Source organism: Oryctolagus cuniculus, chromosome 6, assembly GCF_964237555.1.
Source record: "Oryctolagus cuniculus chromosome 6, mOryCun1.1, whole genome shotgun sequence".
NCBI lineage: Eukaryota > Metazoa > Chordata > Mammalia > Lagomorpha > Leporidae > Oryctolagus > Oryctolagus cuniculus.
The window spans coordinates 25902664-25921770 of NC_091437.1; the positions used below are offsets into that span (position 1 = coordinate 25902664).

A 19107-nucleotide genomic window follows, 5' to 3' on the forward strand; every position below is an offset into this window, starting at 1 on the left:
TCTGAGGAATCTCCAGACTGACTTCCATAGTGGCTTAACCAATTTGCATTCCCACCAACAGTGGGTAGTGTCCCTTTTCCCCCACATCCTCGCCAGCATCTGTTGTTGGTAGATTTCTGAATGAGAGCCATTCTAACCGGGGTGAGGTGAAACCTCATTGTGGTTTTGATTTGCATTTCCCTGATTGCTAGTGATCTTGAACATTTTTTCATGTGTCTGTTGGCCATTTGGATTTCCTCTTTTGAAAAATGTCTGGGATTCAGGCATCCCAGGTGGCAGCAGCGCCAGCCCTCATACTGTAACCTTTTCAAGGACAAAGGTAATTGTAGTAGCTTTACTGAATGCCCACCTTAGTGCCAACAGCTGGGCTGGCTGTCCATTAAGTAATTACTAAAAGGCTGAAATTTCAGTGCTGAATCTCACAGCCTGGCAACCAACTGAGCCTGTTGTACCACTCACTGCCACCAGATGGCAGGCCTCAATCAGAAGTCCTCTGCATGGGCATTCCTTTCTGTCCCAGCTTTCTGGTTCTAAATTGTTCAAGCTGCTCTCTCAAACCAGACTGAGAACTCCTCCAAGATATCTCCCATGTATCTCCATGGTATCTCCTATGGCGTTCTCCATGGGTCCACTAGGGTTACGTACCGGCCTGTACTCTGCAGGTAAGTGCTTTTGGAGTAAATGAACAGATGTATGCATGCATATTTTCTTAAAAGCAGTAAAATCCCCCAATCAGATCCATACCTTCTTTCTTTATAGTCAAGAAACATTGATTGAGAACTGCTGTGTAAAATCCACTGTCCAGAAATGGGAATTTAGATCAGTGAGGGAACAAAAACACAATAGACACGGGGCAGGCATTTGCCACAGTGGTTACGGTGCAGCTTGGGACACCCACAAACCGTATCGGGGTGCCTGGGTTTGAGTCCCGCCTCTAGCTCCAGATTTCAGCTTGGCTGGCAGCAGGCGGTGACTCAAGTGTTTGGGTTTCTGCCACCCACACGGGAGACCTGGATTGGGTTCTAGGCACCCAGCTCCCCTTGCAGGCATCTGAGACATCAACCACCGACTAGAAAGTCTCCATCTCTCTCTGTCTCTCAAAAAGAGTAAATACAAACTTGTGTGTGTGTGTGTGTGTGTGTGTGTGAGTGTGTGGAGTGGAAAGGCTAAGGGTGAAGAGGTGACCTCTCCCATCTGAGCGCCTCCGTCTGTAGCCGCTGGGTAGGAGCAGCACGCCCCCATCCTCGGCGATGGGGCGATGCGAAGGAACATGGCTGAGAATGACAAGGGCCATCCCTAGGCAGCCTCCTGCTTCATGAAGGAAACACCCGCAAAGCTGAACCGGCCCTTCCCTGCCGCCTGCTGCTCCCCGTGCACACAGCGGCTGGGCTCTTGTCCTCTGCACACCTGGAGCCCTGCACCTGAACGAGAAAATTGAAATGTGCCCCACTCCCCCCTCCCTTGGGCATACGGTCGGGGAACTTGGCAAGGCCTTGAGGATAAGTTGAGGGGGCCAAAGGGAGAGTCAGGAGCTCAGGCAGCTGTGGTATTTGGACTGGGGGTGGGTGGGTCAAGTGCCCCAGGGGGTGGCAAGTTCCCAGGGAGGAGGGGTGGAGAGCAGAGATTCGGAAGTCCTGAGCTCGCTCAGCGGCACAGCCCAGGAATATGCGTGGGCCGCTTCTCCCTCTTCCCCACCTCCTTATCTAATTAGCAGACAGGCGTGAAGAGTCAGAAATCCTACCTCTCTCTCTCCAGGCATTCTCCAGCCATCTCCACCCCCGCCCCTCTCTCCCGCCCATGAGGACCTGGAATGCGTGGTGCCCAAGGATTTGGGAAGTTTGGTCAGAGTGCACGCGGGCCTGGGACGGGTGCCTGTGCTGTGCGGTGACCAACTTTTGGGGTTTGCTCAACACGGTCCTGCCGTGGGCACTGAAAGTCAAGCGCTGGGGGAAACTTCTCAGCCTCGGGCAGGTGGGGTCCAGGCTCGTTCGGCCCCTGTGACCCTGGCTAAGGCTCCTCCCTCTGGCTCTCCCTGGCCTCCTTGGAGACGGGCTCCAGGTTTCCTGACGCTGCTCTGGCTCCTTCCGTCACGACAGTGTGCAGTGCTTCCTTAGGCTCCTGGAATCGCATTCTCCCGGGACAGCAGACGAAGAGCCTCTGCACTGCGAAGCCCTTCCCCGAGCGAATGCACTAATTCACTGCGTTCCACTTAATACTTCCCATCCTGCACTGTAAATGGGTGCACAGCTCACCTCTTATTTACTACATACTAAGCTCCTTGAAGACAGAGAACAAGACCTAGGGCTCAGAAAGGGGTAAAGCCTTGCATGTAACAAGCTTGAAATAACTAGTTAATGTTACATTGCACGTGGAAGCATTCTGTGTTTTCTTCTTGATGCATATACATTTATTTGAAAGGCAGAGTGATAGAGAGAGGTAGAGACAGAGACAGACAGAGAGGTCTTCTCTCTTCTGGTTCACTCCCCCGATGTCCATAACAGCCAGGGTTAGGCAAGGCTAAAGACAGGAGCCAAGAACTCCACCCGGGGCGCCCACATGGGTGGCAGGAATCCAAGCACTTGGGCCATCTTCTGCTACTTACCCAGCTGGGTTAGCAGGGAGCTGGGTCAGAAGCATGGATTAGGGAGGACTCAAACCACACAGGCCGATATGGAACGAGGGCCTCCCTCTGGGTCAGAATGCCTGCCAAGCATTTTGTTTAAAAGATTTATTTGGACATTTGAAAGGCAGAGTTAGAGAGAGAGACGGGGAGACAGAAAGAGAAACAGACAGAGATCCTGCATCCACAGGTTCACTCCCCAAATAGCTGCAGCAGCCCAACACCCAGGGCTGGACCAGGGCAAAGCCAGGAGCCAGGAGCTTCTTCCAGGTCTCCCATGCAGGCACAGGGGCCCAAGCACTTGGGCCATCCTCAGCTGCTTTCCCAGGCCATCAGCAGGGAGCTGGATTGGAGAGAAACAGCTGGGACTCGAACCAGCAGACATATGGGATGCCGGTGCTACAGGCAGCTTTAACCCACTGCACCACAGCGCCGACCCCCTACCAAGCATTTTGTAGTCCGTCTCCCCGTAGCCTTAGATGGAGGATCCTGAGTTCTGTGCTGTGCTGGGGGCGGCTTGTACAGGCTCCTGAGGGCTGGTGGTTAAGGTTTTCAGGAATTTTGCAAACTGGTTGTTAAACACAGCTGTCTTTAAAAAAAAAAAAAAAAAACTTATAAGTAAATAAATTATATTAAGAACAAAGATACTCAAAATCAGCATTTCCTAATGATTTCGCTGCATTTTCTATTAGCTGTGTTCTTGTAGTCCCTTACATGGGTTAGACCTGAGTGACAGAAATACCGAATGATGGTTTGCTGCTGTGCGTCTCTTCTCACATCCACCCTGGTGGTTTCAAGTGAGCCATAGTGGGGATAGTTACACTGTGAGAATCAGCAAACCTGCCCGTCCGGCTGCGGATGCGGAGACGCCGCTGCTGCGTCTGTCTCGTCACGGGCCTACTCCGCCTCCCCTGTCAGCTTCTGCCCTTGCCTTCATCTCCAGATTCCATTCCTGAAAGAGAGAAACCAACACCTGGGTCAAACTCAAAAAACAAAAACAAAACCTCCCAAGACGACAGAGCTGGGATTAAGGGAACTGCACGCCGACCCAGCATGGAGAGCCATTCTCAGGCCTCTGTCTGCAGTGAAGGGCCGGCTCAGTCCAGCGCCGAGGGCTTCTCTCCACGGACCCCAAAGGACCCTGGAGAAGGTGACGGTTGTCTTCCGGGGAGCCATGATGGCCCATTCACTGCAGGCCCGACAAATGAGGACGACAACTCTCAACACTCACTGCCGGGGAAGGTAACATCTCCTCATTCCCAGCCCACAGTCACCTCCAGGATTCATAAATTCTATAAATGTCAGCGCTAGGATTGCAGCACGTGGGAGGGCTGGGGGAGCCTAGGAGCCATCCCACAGCTCACATTTCCCACACTCTCATCTTCCAGGTGAAGAAGCTGGCGCCAAGCAGCTTGCCCAGAGTCACGCAACACAGCATTGCCCAGGGCCAGGGCTCCTGACACCTGGAGCAGAGGCCTTCACCTAACATCGTCAGTTCCATCTCAAGAAACAATGTGATCTCCAGAGAGTGAAGCAGCAGCAAGCACAGAGTTTGCACAGGCTGAAAAAAACAGATCTCACTTCTGGAGCCGGCACTGTGGCACAAACCGTTAAGGCCCTGCCAGCAACACGGGGCATCGGCATCACATATCCAGCGGCAGGCTCCTCTTCCGACCCAGCTCCCTGCTGACGCATCAATCCTGTTCTGACCCCACAGAGAGGGGCAGGAAATAACCCTGCTGTTTGAAAAAGTGGAGGTTACACATCAGTTGTTTTCTTCATTGGAGAGGCAGAGACAGACAGATCTCCCCAAATGAGCACAATGACCATGACTGGGCTGGGCCAAAGCCACGAGCCCAGAACTCTATCTAGGTTCCCCGGTGGGTGGCAGAAAAGCCATCACCTACTGTCTCCCATAATGAATATATGGGAAGCTGGAGGGGAAGTGGAGGAACCAGGCACCCAGAGATGGGATGTGGTGTCCCAAGCAGCTACTTAACCCCTCTGCCCAGTGCCGGCACTTTCAACGTGATTTTTTTTTTTTTTTTTTTTTTTTGAGAGGTAGAGTTACACACAGTGAGAGAGAGAGACAGAGAGAGAGGTGTTCTATCCGGGTTCTCTTCTCCAAATGGCCGCAAAGGCCGGAGTTGTGCTGATCTGAAGCCAGGAGCTGGGTGCTCCTTCCAGGTCTCCCGTGTGGGTGCAGGGGCCCAAGGACTTAGGCCATCTTTTACTGCTTTCCCAGGCCATAGCAGAGAGCTGGATTGGAAGAGGAGCAGCTGGGACTAGAACTGGCGCCAATATTGGATGCCGGCACTGCAGGCAGAGGATTAACCTATGGTGCCACGGTGCTGGCCCCTCAATGTGCTTCTTAACTGGGACAAGTGGAAGACAGAGGGAAGGCCACTGGGGCAAACTCACTGGGCCTTCTCCCAAGACACCTCCTTTCAGAAGCAGAGAAACCTCAGCAAGCAGAGGAAGAGAGCCTGCTAGGGCTGGGGGAGCCGTTTTCTCTTTGTTTAACATTCATTCATTCATTTGAAAGGCAGAATGACAGACAGAGGGAGAGACAGAGACGGGTCTTCTATCTGCTGGCTTAGTCCCCAAATACACACAACAGCCAGGCCAGACCAGGCTGACATCAGGAGCGGGACCTGCCACATGGGTGGCAGAAGCCCGAGTACTTGGCCATCTTCTGCTGGCTCCCAGGATGCATCGGCAGGGAGTAGCTGGCCATATTCTGCGGCTTTTCCAGGCATGTTAGCAGGGAGCTGGATCAGAAGTGGAGCAGCTGGGACTTGGACCAGTGCCCACATGGGATTCCAGTGATGCAGGGGCCAGCCTAACCAGCTGTGCCACACCGCCAGCCTTGCCATAAAAATGTCTAAACGCTTTCTTTTCTGGGCTCGTCTTGTCACAGGACAGCACCCATTTGCAGACTGACACCCCTCCTAGCCCATTCTTTGAGTGCACTGCCCTCAAGAAGCCTAGGGGCCGCTTTCCCACCCAAACCAGGTCCAGGGTGCTGGAAAGGGCACAGGATAATGAGACAGACGGTGGCTTGTTGCCTGCAATTTGCTCCTCAATTTCTCTGGCCTTCTTCGCCCAGGCTTAGCAAACAGCTTCACCAGTCAAGAAAGACCTCAACCCCTTCATCACCACCCCCACCCGACCTAATGATGCCACAAAGTCCCTCGCAGAAGACGACCCAGTATCATTCATTCACTCAGGCACTTCCGGCTCCTGCCGGAGGAACTATAGCTCCAGTGTCACATGGTAGCCAGGAAGAAAAGCCCTGCCATGGCCGGCCCAGAGGCCGAGTCTCAGACACAAGCACTTGGTAACCCGCACTCGCGGATGGCAGGACGTTCACCAGCGCTTGCTCTGGGACGCGGTGGTGGGAGCAAGCCCCGCCACTGCATCGCAGCTCAGTCACCCGGGGAGGAGGTGCGCAGCGTACCCCCTTGTTCGGGGAACTGAGCAGGAAGACCCCCAAATGCAGATCCCCCAAGCTTGTTAACACCGGGGGAGGAAGGCAGGGCAAAGGGCAGGGTCTCACCGACAAGGAGGACGCCGGGGCCGGGGCACAGGTGACCCCCTCCAGGGTTCTGAGGAATGGGCCCTCAGCCGCAAAGGGGCAGAAACTGCCTTGGAGGCACAAGGTGGGAGGAAGCTTCAGCCCCTTCTCTGGGCGGGGAGAGGGCAGGGCTGGCTGGGCGGGGCTTCCCTTGGGGGCGGGGCTGGCCCTCCTCCCTGGCCCCCCATTGGGTCAGTGACTCCCGCAGCCCTGCCCCTGAAGGACAAATAAGAAGAGCTGTTGTTTTTCGCCCCCACCTTGGCTATTCAGAGTCCCCCACATAAATACTGAGGGGGCTGCTGCCTGCTCCCTGCTTCTCTGGCTGTGGCCCTGAGCCACACCTGCTCCCCTGCGGTGGGCAGGGCCATGGGAGACCTCCTTCTGCTCTGGGTGGCTGTGGGCATGTGCAGTGCCACCTTCCGTGCCTCTGCCTGGTAAGTCCCTTGCCCTACCCCCCACCGCCTGCTAAGGTAACCCCTGTTGGATCTCCCCCACTCACTTCTGTCTCACTCCTCCTCTTTTTGGTAGGTCAGTGAACAATTTCCTGATAACTGGCCCTAAGGTAGGATGGCCTCAGCTGCTGTTAGGGGACCCTCACGGAAAAAGAAAAGAGGGGAGGGGGACAGTGCCAGCATAACCCTCACCCGGAGCGTGAGCCCACTGGAGTCCTGCCTGCCCCTGGGCCAGACCCCCTGTGTGCGCCCTGGCTCATGGCCCCTTTCCCTTCACCAGGCCTACCTGACCTATACTACCAGCGTGGCCTTGGGGGCCCAGAGCGGCATTGAGGAGTGTAAGTTCCAGTTTGCTTGGGAACGTTGGAACTGCCCGGAAAATGCTCTCCAGCTCTCCACCCACAACAGGCTGAGAAGCGGTACGTCTGGGTGTGGCTACAGTGGTGCGGGGAGTGTGCAAGCAGGGGTGCCCTGTAGTGTGTGTCTGTGCGTGTGAGACCTGCATGTATGCACAGCCTGCTGCTGATCTTAGTGAGTGAGTCACTGCCCCCCAGGGAGGCCGGCGCTGTCCAGCCCAGCAGCAGCACGGGGGTGGGTAGGAGGGCTCTGCAGACACGCGTGAAAATGTCTCTTTTCGCCGGCGCCGCGGCTCACTAGGCTAATCCTCCGCCTTGCGGCACCGACACACCGGGTTCTAGTCCCGGTCGGGGCGCCGGATTCTGTCCCGGTTGCCCCTCTTCCAGGCCAGCTCTCTGCTGTGGCCAGGGAGTGCAGTGGAGGATGGCCCAAATCCTTGGGCCCTGCACCCCATGGGAGACCAGGAGAAGTACCTGGCTCCTGCCATCGGATCAACGCGGTGTGCCGGCCGCAGTGCGCCGGCCGCGGCGGCCATTGGAGGGTGAACCAACGGCAAAGGAAGACCTTTCTCTCTGTCTCTCTCTCTCACTGTCCACTCTGCCTGTCAAAAAAAAAAAAAAAAAAAGAAAATGTCTCTTTTCACATGCGTGCCTGTGTCTGTGTGCACGCACTTGTCGTGGGCTGGTTTACCTGAAATATAGACGTGGAAAGGCTGTGTTTTGCAGCCGCTGAGGGAGTTTCCGGTCTGCCCAACTGCCATAAAATCCTGAGAGGCTGAGGAGCCTGTTGGGGTGGGCCAGGGGGCACACCCATGCGGCATAGAACGCCTGCAGTGGTTTGCATACAGGTCGACGTTGTAACAACCATGGAGAATTTCCCGAGAAGAACTGTGGGGACAGAAAGAACAATCTTCCCATGTGTACAACACAGACAGCATAAGAAACGAAACGTGGCAATATTTGTCAGTAGTCTAGGAAGCCGAGAGCCCTGTGAGTGGCGGCCATAACCATTATGATGGTTACACGGCCACAGCTTCGTGGTCAGAAAGAGGGAAAAGGGTACTTGCCCCTGTCCTGAGCCAGCCGGCAGCCTTGAGTCTCACTGCCCAAGGCCTGGTGCCAGTGGCTGAGTGACAGAGGATGAGGCTGGACATCAGGACTGGGCTCTGATCCCTACACAGGCTCATCGATTTTTTTTTTTTTTTTGACAGGCAGAGTGGACATTGAGAGAGAGAGACAGAGAGAGAAAGGTCTTCCTTTGCCGTTGGTTCACCCTCCAATGGCCGCCGCTGCAGCCGGCGCACCGCGCTGATCCGATGGCAGGAGCCAGGATCCAGGTGCTTTTTCCTGGTCTCCCATGGGGTGCAGGGCCCAAGCACCTGGGCCATCCTCCACTGCACTCCCTGGCCACAGCAGAGAGCTGGCCTGGAAGAGGGGCAACCGGGACGGAATCCGGCGCCCCAACCGGGACTAGAACCCGGTGTGCCGGCGCCGCAAGGTGGAGGATTAGCCTATTGAGCCACGGCGCCGGCCAGGCTCATCGATTTTTAAGATTTATTTATTCATTTATTTATTTGAAAGGCAGACTGACCCAAGTGGGAGAGACCAAGAGAGAGATCTTTGGTGGAGTTCACTCCCTATGTGGCCTCATCATTCTCTCTCTGGGTGTTTCTTCCTACATCTGTAGCATGGGAGGGGTGTGTGTGCGTGTGCACTGCTGCCTGGATGAAGTGAGGATTGTTCGCTCGGTAGAAGAGGAGGGAGAGAAGCAGTATGGTTTTTCCAAAACCTCTGCTTTGGGTCATTAGGCCCCAGGTCTCCAGTCGGTCCCTCTTTCTGTTTAAAGCCACCAGAGAGACTTCCTTCATTCATGCCATCAGCTCGGCTGGAGTCATGCACACTATCACCAAGAACTGCAGCATGGGCGACTTTGAAAACTGTGGCTGCGATGAGTCAAAAAACGGGAAAACAGGTGAGCTGGGCTTTCCGGTGTGTGGGGGCGGGTGGAGGGCGAGGGGTTGAGAGCTGAGTGCAGGCTCTGGGCGAGCCACGCTGCTCACTTCAAGCCCTAGACGCCAGTAGCTCCCTCAGCTGTGGGAGAACCAGGACCTCAGTATTCCCAACAGCTAAGCTAAGTCCACGAGGCCAGGGGTTGTTATCAAATGGCTCCAAAGCCCACAAGGCTTCTGGGAATGAGGATGCCAAAGAGAGTTGAGAGGCAGCCTTGGTTTTCGGGCTCAAAATGGCTGGTTAGAAACTTGGACTACCGGCAGACCACCTAAGAGACTTAGGTGTGTCACTAGTCAGGCAGGACCCCCAGAGGATGATGGCATCAGAATTCCAGAAGGTTTAAACTGCAGAGGACCTCTGAGGTCAGGGAACCAGCCCCAGGCTGCCTCAGGGAAGTCTGACTGCCCGGCACCGACAAGGGCCTCAAGCTGGCTGCGGGGCTAGGACTCCCCGCACCTGCCCGAAGCTCCTCCATTTCCCCGTCTCATCTTCGGCAATAACTTTACACCCTCCGAGGGCTCTTGGGGATGGTTTGCCTGCCCAGCTGAAAGACTCGTCTCCTGGGGCTTGGCAGGGAGCTATATGCAGAACGTATTCTTTCCTTACGTGTAGGAGGCCATGGCTGGATCTGGGGAGGCTGCAGCGACAATGTGGAATTTGGGGAAAGGATCTCCAAACTCTTTGTGGACAGTTTGGAGAAGGGGAAGGATGCCAGAGCCCTGATGAATCTCCACAACAACAGGGCCGGCAGGCTGGTGGGTATAGGAGTCGGCCAGTCCCGGCCACGGCGTCACATCTGCACAGCCCTTCACAACTGACCGCGTCTCGCCCTCAGGCCACCCAGAAGGACAGCAGGACAGGATGATTACCCCGTTCTCTGGACGTCAGGGCCAGTTAAGTCACAGCCAAGTGGCTCGTCCAGGGCAATGCAGCTAATAAGCACTGGAGCCAGGCAATGAACTCGTGCCTTCTACGTTAGTCCTATCAGCCACAAACCGTCCGCTCGGGGCCCCTCCAGAAGCAAGTTCCTGAGCCTGGAATCCAGGCCTTGCTTCCCTGACTTGAAGGTTGGGTCACTTGAGCTGCACATGCTAGGAAATTAGCAGCGGCTCACTGTGCCGGCTGCGGGATCTCGGCTACTCTGCTGGGTTTGTTCTCCCAAGACCTCTGGTGGGGAAGCAGTTTCTGGAGTCTTCTGACCTCAAATCTGGCTTGAGAAATTCCCTGTGAACCTGAAGCTAGAAGTCCTGGCTGCCCAGGGCAAGGGGAAGAGGTTTCTCCAGGCAAGGGCAACGTGGGAAATTCATTGCCTTTGGGGTGTAGGGGTTTCTGCCTCAAGCAACTTCCATCCCTGTGAGAGATGGCCCAGAGGATAAGTCTGACCCCCACTTCCCCCCAAATATGCTAGCTCCCAGACCCGAGGCAACAGTGCCAGGGAGGATATTTTCCTTAGAAATTTCCAAAGTTCTTGATTATTATCATATTCAATTCTTACTGCACTTGGGCAGATAGAGAAAACAGCTCAACAGGGGAAGGAGTTGGGCCTGGAGCCTGGGTTTCCTGGCTCCGACAGCCTTCTCAGCACCTGCCTGGCTCTGTCTGAATCACCCGGAGATGTTACAATTCACCAGTGAGGGGCCCTTAAACGTTTTCACTGGGGAGATCTGAGGCTTCCCCCATAATCCTTACACTCCTCCGAAGTCAAAAAGCACCGCTCTAACATACTCCAGTCGGTCACCAGCCACCTGCCCTCTGCACCCATTCTCTCTTTCATGTTCTCTCCCCGAAGGCAGTGAAAGCCACCATGAGAAGGACCTGCAAGTGTCACGGCATCTCGGGGAGCTGCAGCATCCAGACCTGCTGGTTGCAGCTGGCTGACTTCCGGGAGATGGGCGACTACCTGAAGGCCAAGTACGACCGGGCGCTGAAAATCGAGATGGACAAGCGGCGGCTAAGAGCTGGGAACAGCGCCGAGGGCCACTGGGCGCCCACAGAGGCCTTTCTTCCTAGTGCAGAGGCCGAGCTGGTCTTTCTAGAGGAGTCGCCAGATTACTGCACCCGCAATTCCAGCCTGGGCGTCCAGGGCACAGAGGGCCGTGAGTGCCTGCAGCACAGCCACAACACCTCCCGGAGGGAGCGGCGCAGCTGCGGGCGCCTGTGCTCCGAGTGTGGGCTGCAGGTGGAAGAGAGGCGAACCGAGGCCACCAGCAGCTGTAACTGCAAATTCCACTGGTGCTGCACGGTCAAGTGTGACCAGTGTAGGCATGTGGTGAACAGATACTACTGCACCCGCTCCCCAGGCACGGCCCAGTCCTGGGCTAAGGGCAGTGCCTGGTAACAGCCCACACGGACTCACTTGCTCATTGCACGACTGTGGAGGGGCACACAGCTTCTCTCCTGGAGACAGCAGATTGGGAATCAATCGGAACATCACTGGGTTGGTCTGCGGGGCAAGTGGTATCCACTATAGGAGGGCAAACGGGACCCAAGGGTATACGGCATATTCTTGGTCGAGCCGAAATTGGAGCCCGGGCCTTCTGACCCCACTTCACCTCACCTGCAAGTCACTTCCTGGTCTTTGGGCCTGGATTTATGCACTTGCCCTGGAAGGGGGAAGAGGGGGTAGGGGGTGGGAGATATCCAGAGTACTTGTTCCCTTAAACTTCAGACCACACCCAACCCACTTGTCAGGTAGGACTCCTGGTGGAGCAACCTTCCCTTGCTCATGAATTTGACCAATAACAACTTCATGCAGATAAATGAGGTGGAGACCACAAATGCCTTTCAGGAGCTTTTTAAAATGTTGGGGTTTTTCACCTGATTATGCACTTTTAAAAACTTCTTCCCATTCGAACTTGGGGAAAATCAGTACCCAACATAACTAGGGGGCTTGTCCACCACCTCTACAGCCAAGGGGAGGGAATGGAGGCAGAGGGTGGGCAGGTGACTGCGACTCCTCCAGACGAGCTGTAAAATGACCCTGATTTGTATTTTCCCAGGTTGGGAACTCAACTTTATTTTAAAATAAATGCTTCTAGGATAGATCCCTCCAGGACATTTTGTCAGTACCTTTGGCAATCTTAGGATAAGAAAGGGAATGGGAAACTCTGTATTCCAATTATCCATCAAGCTAAGGGGCAAACTAGACATAGCCAACCCCCTTGAATTCAATGTTTGACAGATTGTGAAGCCGAGACCCAAGCACTGACCCACAGGAAAACAATACAGACTCCCCAGATTTAGAAGGTGCTATTGTAATGCAATCCAAGCAACTTGGGGAATAAGGAAGCCCTTTGAACTTGGGTAACATTCAAAGTGTGTTTGCTCTCTGAACTTGGGCTTCCCGGGGTGTCTGTACACCCAGACCAGGGCCCTAGGACCGGAGACCTGAAGAGTTGTGGATTCCACTGTCCTCATTTACACTTCTATATCTTCCATTGGTAATCTTTCAAGGAAGGGTAGTTGCCACAAGAAGAGAGCCTCGAGGGCTCAGCCCCTGGTTTCCTAAGTCTGAATATTTCAGCCTGGAGACTTTGCCGTCTGCAAGGGCTTGCGCCCTGCAGGGAGGCTGAATAAACAAGCCAGGGATCACCTTGAGTGCGGTAGCACCCCATCCTATTGTTTTAAGGTAGAAAACAATTTTACTGTTCAACCATAGGATAAATTAGACCATGGCTTCCGGAGGAGTATTAACTACTAAAATAATATTCTTGATAAATACTTTGTAACATGGAAAATGCTCATGATATCATTAAGTGAACACAGCTGATTACAAAATAGCATGCTCAGGATGAATTATTTTTGTTCTTAAATAAGAAAATGCCCAATAATAAAATAGTTTGTTTTCCCTTTTTTAATTTGTCTATAATAAACATTCTTTGCCATCAGAAAGAATGTGGTTTTTTTTTAATGCAAAAGGGAATAACCTATCCTTTTTCTTTTAAGTGAAAAAGAAAGTTCACTAGGGAAGTTGGCATCTCAGCAGAAAGCAGAGCAGGTGCCCTGAATATCCGCTCTGGTCTCCATGACTTCTAGTGCTTTGCAACTAACAGGTCAGAGGCCAGAGACAACGAGAAATCCCTAAAAGTGCAGCCTATGTCAAGGACGTGGAAAATTCCATCTCAGCCCTTCATTCAGGAAGGTTAAAAACAGCAACAGCAAGGACGTAGTGTGCGTGTGTGTGGTGGCAGACGGTGGAACGAAGAGAGCCTATTTGATGCCAGTAACAACCAAAAGGAACGATGATTTCCCTGGGGCTCCTAAAGCCATCTGACCCTGAGGTTAAATCCTGAAAACCTTTGGATTCCAAAATACTCATTGTGAACCCAGAGCTGTGACACTGCTAGGCATGTACACGAGGTTTAAACCTTCCTTCATTCATGGCTTAATTCCCATGATGCAAAGACCCAGGCATCTGCTGCTTTGGCATGTTCCCAGGACTTGCAGACCCAAGTCATCCTGGAGGTGGACAGTGATTCGGAGGAAACCCAGCCCCGCTGCTCCAGGCTCCCAAGCTTCGTGCTGTGGCTGTAACAGAGGCTTTCACTAACAAAGGCCAAAGCAATGGGGCTCCAGGAAAAGTTTCCCTAATTCTCACAATTCTCAGATAATCTCGACTCTTGTCTTCCAAGCCTCTCTCACCCTCATCCATCTTACCTTCAGGGCAATCAGTCAGGCCAGTCTTCCCACATGGACACTGGGTCAGAAACTAAAGAAATTCAGATTTCTCCACATCCATCACCTTCCTGTCAGGACTTCATTCCAAGCAATACAGCATCATTCAGATTCATGAGTTACAACCCCATGCCCCTTCCCTTTTGGTTCATCCTTAACAAGCTGGCCATAATGAGGTGACAGAACAGTAAAACCCCCCTGTTTTATATGGATGGGTTCAGGAGCCAAGAAAGGCAGATTGGCCCCAATCTGATGGTGGATCTTGACAATCTATGGAAAAGGGGATCAAATCAAAGCCGAAACCTGCGCATGAGCCCCTTCCCAGTTAGCAGCTCAGGCCTGAGCCCCTTCACCTGGAGGACAGACACCTGCGTTTTCCAGGTTTCTACTAGAAAGAAAGAAAAAATAAATAAAAACCGTTTATGTTTTCAGGCCCCACCCAGCTTTTTCTCTTCTTCCTTCTTCCCACCTGGGGGTGGCTAAAACCACGAGGCCTACTCCCAGAGCCTGCCAATCAACTCGTGACTTGCTGGTGGGTGCTCATAAGAGGAGAGGAATTAGCAGGCAAAGGGAAAATCGGGTGCTGCCAAGTGAGCCTCAGGTGCTTAGGAGGTTTTATCTTTTCCCAACCCGAGAACAATCCAGTTAGATTTACAGTTGGTTCCCCTCTTACGATGGAGGAAACCGTGGATCTTGGAGTTTAAGCACCCATACCTAAAATGACACCCTTGGAGGTGGGTTTGAATTCAGGTCTGCCACCCCACAAATGTGCACTCTTTCTTTTACACCCCACTTCCATTCTGGGGGCCCCGGGACGCCAGGCAGCATTCTTAACCTCCCAGAGTTTCCCTGCAATGACGGCCATTCATATGCAGTGGAAGGTGTCCTCTTCCTCACACTTCTGCCAGTAACAGTCATAGTTCTCAGCTCTGCTCCCCCATAAAGAACCTAACTTTTGATTTGCAAAAGACTTCCTTAGAATGATAAAGCTGGTAGCCTGACTCCTGCTGACTTGGGAGGCCAGAATTCTGGTTCTCCAGGGGGAGCCCAAAGAAAAAGGCTAACCATTAGGGTCCACATTAGAGGTCAAAGTTTCAAGAGGGAATGTCAAAGGAAGGGTGTTTATTTTACAGGATAGAGGAAGGAAAAACAGGGTCCAGTGGAAAATGGATAAATTTCTAACCCCAAATTACAAACTACTGATAATCCTCATGGATGACAAAACATCCAGAATGGGAAAAAAATTAAGTGAAACCTAGGGCCAGAGCAACAGCTTCTAGGAGAGATCAAAGACCTTGGGGCAGGAAGAGAGCTCTAAATCCCTAACCCGGTTGCCTTCCCTACCACAAGAGGAAAGCTGGGCCTAGAGGAGGAAAGTGTCCTGCCCAGCATTACCAAGCCAGATAGCAGAGAAGACACACCGGGCTCCAGGGCCCATGGCTGGGATCTGCCTGACTGCTAGGCCACCCTTCTCAAGGAGACTCTCCCGGAAGGAGATGTGTGATGCCCTAAAAAAGCACTGAGGAAATTAGGCCAGGGCTCTGGGAGGCCTCAAGCCTCACTTGTTCTGCAAGGATGAGCTAGGGAGCTTATGGGTAAGGAGGATGTGGGGGAAAGTGAGTAGGAAAGACCTGGGGTTCATCAGGCAGCCAGAACCATGCCCCTTTCCTCTCGCACTCTCAAGTACCCATGCAGACCCGTGATGGAGCTCAGTGCTCCTGAGAAGGTCCCTTGTCATGTCTTTTATTTATTTATTTATTTTTGTTTATTTATTTATTTATTTTTTGACAGGCAGAGTAGACAGAGAAAGAGAGAGACAGAGAGAAAGGTCTTCCTTTGCCGTTGCTTCACCCTCCAATGGCCGCCGCGGCTGGCGCACCGCGCTGATCTGATGGCAGGAGCCAGGTGCTTCTCCTGGTCTCCCATGGGGTGCAGGGCCCAAGCACCTGGGCCATCCTCCACTGCACTCCCAGGCCACAGCAGAGAACTGGCCTGGAAGAGGGGCAACCGGGACAGAATCTGGCGCCCCGACCGGGACTAGAACCCGGTGTGCCAGCGCCGCAAGGCGGAGGATTAGCCTAGTGAGCCTCGGCGTCGGCCCTATTTATTTATTTATTTTAAGATTTATTTATTTGCCAGCGCTGCGGCTCACTAGGCTAATCCTCTGCCTGTGGCGCCAGCACCCCCGGGTTCTAGTCCCAGTCGGGGCACTGGATTCTATCCCAGTTGCTCATCTTGCAGTTCAGCTCTCTGCTGTGGCCCAGGAAGGCAGTGGAGGATGGCCCAAGTGCTTGGGTCCCTGCACCCGCATGGGAGACCAGGATAAGCACCTGGCTCCTGGCTTTGGATCGGCATGGCGCGCCAGCTGCAGTACGCAGGCCGTGGCGGCCATTTGGCGGGGGTGAACCAATGGAAAAAGGAAGACCTTTCTCTCTGTCTCTCTCTTTCTCTCACTGTCTAACTCTGCCTGTCAAAAAAAAAAAAAAAAAAAAAAAAAAAAAAAAAGAGAGAGAGATTTATTTATTTATCTGAGAAGCAAAATTACAGAGAGAGGGAGAGAGAGAGAGAGAGAGAGTTCCACCGATTCACTTTTCAGAAGGCTGCAACAGCCAAGACTGGGCCAGACTGAAGCCAGGAGCCAGGAGCTTCTTCCAGGTCTCCCATGTAGGTGCAGGGGCCCAAGCACTTGGGCCATCTTCTGTTGCCTTCCCAGGTGCATTAACAGGGAGCTGGGTCAAAAGTGGAGCAGCCATGGCTTAAACCAGTGTTATTATGGGATGCCAGCACCACAGGCGGCAGATTAACTGGCTGCATCACCATGCCAACACCTGGCCTGCCATTTCAAATCTCCTAAACCTGCTGCTAACCTACATTAACATTTTTTCAGTGAATAATATAAGAACAAATTCTCATAAGAATTCAAATAATATAGAATAAGGACAGATATTTGGTACTGGTAGCTTTAGGATCTGCAAGGAGAGAAGGCCTATACTTCCGGGAATGGAGAGTCCTACCCGCACTTCTGGGGAAGATAAGTCCTTGTCAAGGTCCCCACAGGTGCCTAAAGGTCAACCAATGAGGGTCAGACCTGCCTCAACCTTGAATCTTCACGCCCTGTATCTATAAAAGGAGCCCTCCCAACCTCTGACACTCGACCCCCCACCTCACCCCACCCTCTGTTGGGACCAGGGAACCTCGCCCGGGAGCGGAAAAGCTTGTGAATTAATTGATTCATCTGCCTGGGAAGATTTGTTACATGCCGGACACCTTGCAGGTACAACTGTTAAAATGCCCATATCAGGGTGGGTGTTGTGGCACACTGGGTTAAGCCACCACTTGGGACACCCACATCCCGTATCAGAGTGCCTGGGATTGAGTCCCACTGCTGTTTCCACCCCATCTTCCTGCTAATGCACCTGGTAGGCAGCAGATTACTGCCTAAGTGCTGGGTTCCTGCCACCATGTGGATACCCACATGGAGCTCTTCGCTCCTAGCTTTGGCCTGGCCTAGCCTTGGCTCTTGTGGGCATTTGGGGAGTGAACCAGCAGATGGAAGATCTCTTTCTGTCTTTCACTGCCACTCTGCCTTTAAAATAGATAAAATATATTCTATATTCTACATTTTATGGCCGGTGCTGTATCTACAGCCAGCACTGTGGCATAGTGAGTTAAGCCACTGCCTGTAAAGCCAGCATCCCATGTGGGTGCCTGTTTGAGTCCTGGCTGCTCCTCTGCTGATCCAGCTCTTTGCTACGGCCTGGGAAAACAGTGAAAGATGGCCCAAGTTATTGGGCCCCTGCATCTGCTTGGGAAACCTGGAAGAAGTTCCAGGCTCCTGGCTTTGCATCAGCCCAGCTCCAGCCATAGCAGCCATTTGGAGAATAAACCAGTAGATGGAAGACTTCTCTCTCTCTCTCTGCCTCTGCCTGCCTCTCTGTAACTCTTTCAAATCTTAAAAAAAAAAAAAAAAAGGGGACACACATCTTATATTGGAGTGTCTAGATTCAGGTCCTATCTCCACTTCCAATTCCAGCTTCCTGATAATGTGCACCCTGGGAGGCAGCAGATTATGGTTCAAGTGCTCGAGTTCTTGCCACTCCTGTCAGGACCTGGGTTAAATTCCTGGCTCCTAACAGCCCAGCTGTTACATTCATTTGGAAAGAGAACCAGGAGATTGAAGATGTCTCTCTGCCTCAAGTTCTCTTTCTCTTTCACTACTTTTCGAATAATAATTTTTAAAAATTATATTTTTAAATATCCCATATGGGCACCAGTTTGAATCCTGGCTACTCCAGTTCCAATCCAGCTCCCTGCTAATGGCCTGGGAAAAGCAGTGGAAGATGGTACAAATGTTTGGGCCCCTGCCACCCACACAGGAGACCTGGATGAAGTTCCTGCGTCCTGGCTTTGGCCTGGCCCAGCCCTGGCCGTTGAGGTCATTTGGAGAATGAATTAGTGGATGGAAGATCTCTCCCTCTCTCTGTCTCTTCTTATAACTCTGCCTTTCAAATAAAATAAATAAATCTTTAATAAATAAATAAAAAGAATAGAACAAGTGAATAATCACCTTCACTCTCTTCCCTCCTAAACGCTGTGCCACTCCTTGCTTGCTTTTCCAGTTTCCTTCCTCACCCTCAGCTAAATCAGGTTATGGCAGTTCAGTTCACTGCATACACTGTTCCCACTCCACTTCTGTATTCCAGTTGAGGCCATTTCCATCCCTGAAATACCTGTGTCCTACATCCTGTCTCTCCAAGTCCAAATACTCACTTAAGGTCTATGTGCTCCTTGACATTGCCTTCTGTTTGTTTGCAGGATCCATGTATCACTGTCCATGTCCTCTGGGTGTTATTTTTTATGCCTCAACAATGAGATCAGCAAGTCTCTTCCTTGGCAGTGGGACCACGTTACTCCACTTGCTACCGCTGCTCTCCCTCCTGCTTTGCTCCTCGATGCATGTACACAATCCTTCTCCCCTTCCTTGGGACTCATCTCAACCTAGCTTCACCCAATAGAAATGTTGCAGGACACAGAATCAGAATCACATTGGACTTCGGCTATCTCTTGAAATCTAGTGCTCTATTACTTCATGGGTTATGGCTCCTAAAAAAAGATGTATTTTATGTATCTGGAAGGCAGAGTTACAGAGAAAGGGAGAGAAGAATCTTCCATCCACTGATTTACTCCCTAGATGGCCGCAACCGGCTTCCTATGGGTCTCCCACATGAGTGCGGGGGCCCAAGCACTTGAGCCATCTTCTACTGCTCCCCCAGGGGTGGCAGGAACCAAATTAATGGAGCCATTTTCCTGCTGCCTCTCAGGGTCTACATTAGCAAGAAGCTGAAGTCAGGAAGCAGAGCCAGGTATCAAACTCAAGTACTCCAATGTGGGACATAAGCACGTAAACCAGCGTCTTAA

At 52.5% G+C, this 19107-nt stretch overlaps 1 protein-coding gene across 1 annotated transcript; it reads left to right on the forward strand.

Annotated features, from left to right (window-relative positions):
* The first annotated feature begins 1571 nt into the window (after positions 1–1571).
* Positions 1572–12909, forward strand: WNT8A (Wnt family member 8A). Its single transcript, XM_002710109.5, has 7 exons — positions 1572–3862; positions 4009–6631; positions 6726–6759; positions 6930–7068; positions 8852–8977; positions 9628–9770; positions 10805–12909. The coding sequence occupies exons 2-7, from the start codon at positions 6564–6566 to the stop codon at positions 11351–11353; spliced, it is 1059 nt and encodes a 352-aa protein (XP_002710155.2). The 5' UTR covers positions 1572–3862; positions 4009–6563; the 3' UTR covers positions 11354–12909.
* Positions 12910–19107: the final 6198 nt, after the last annotated feature.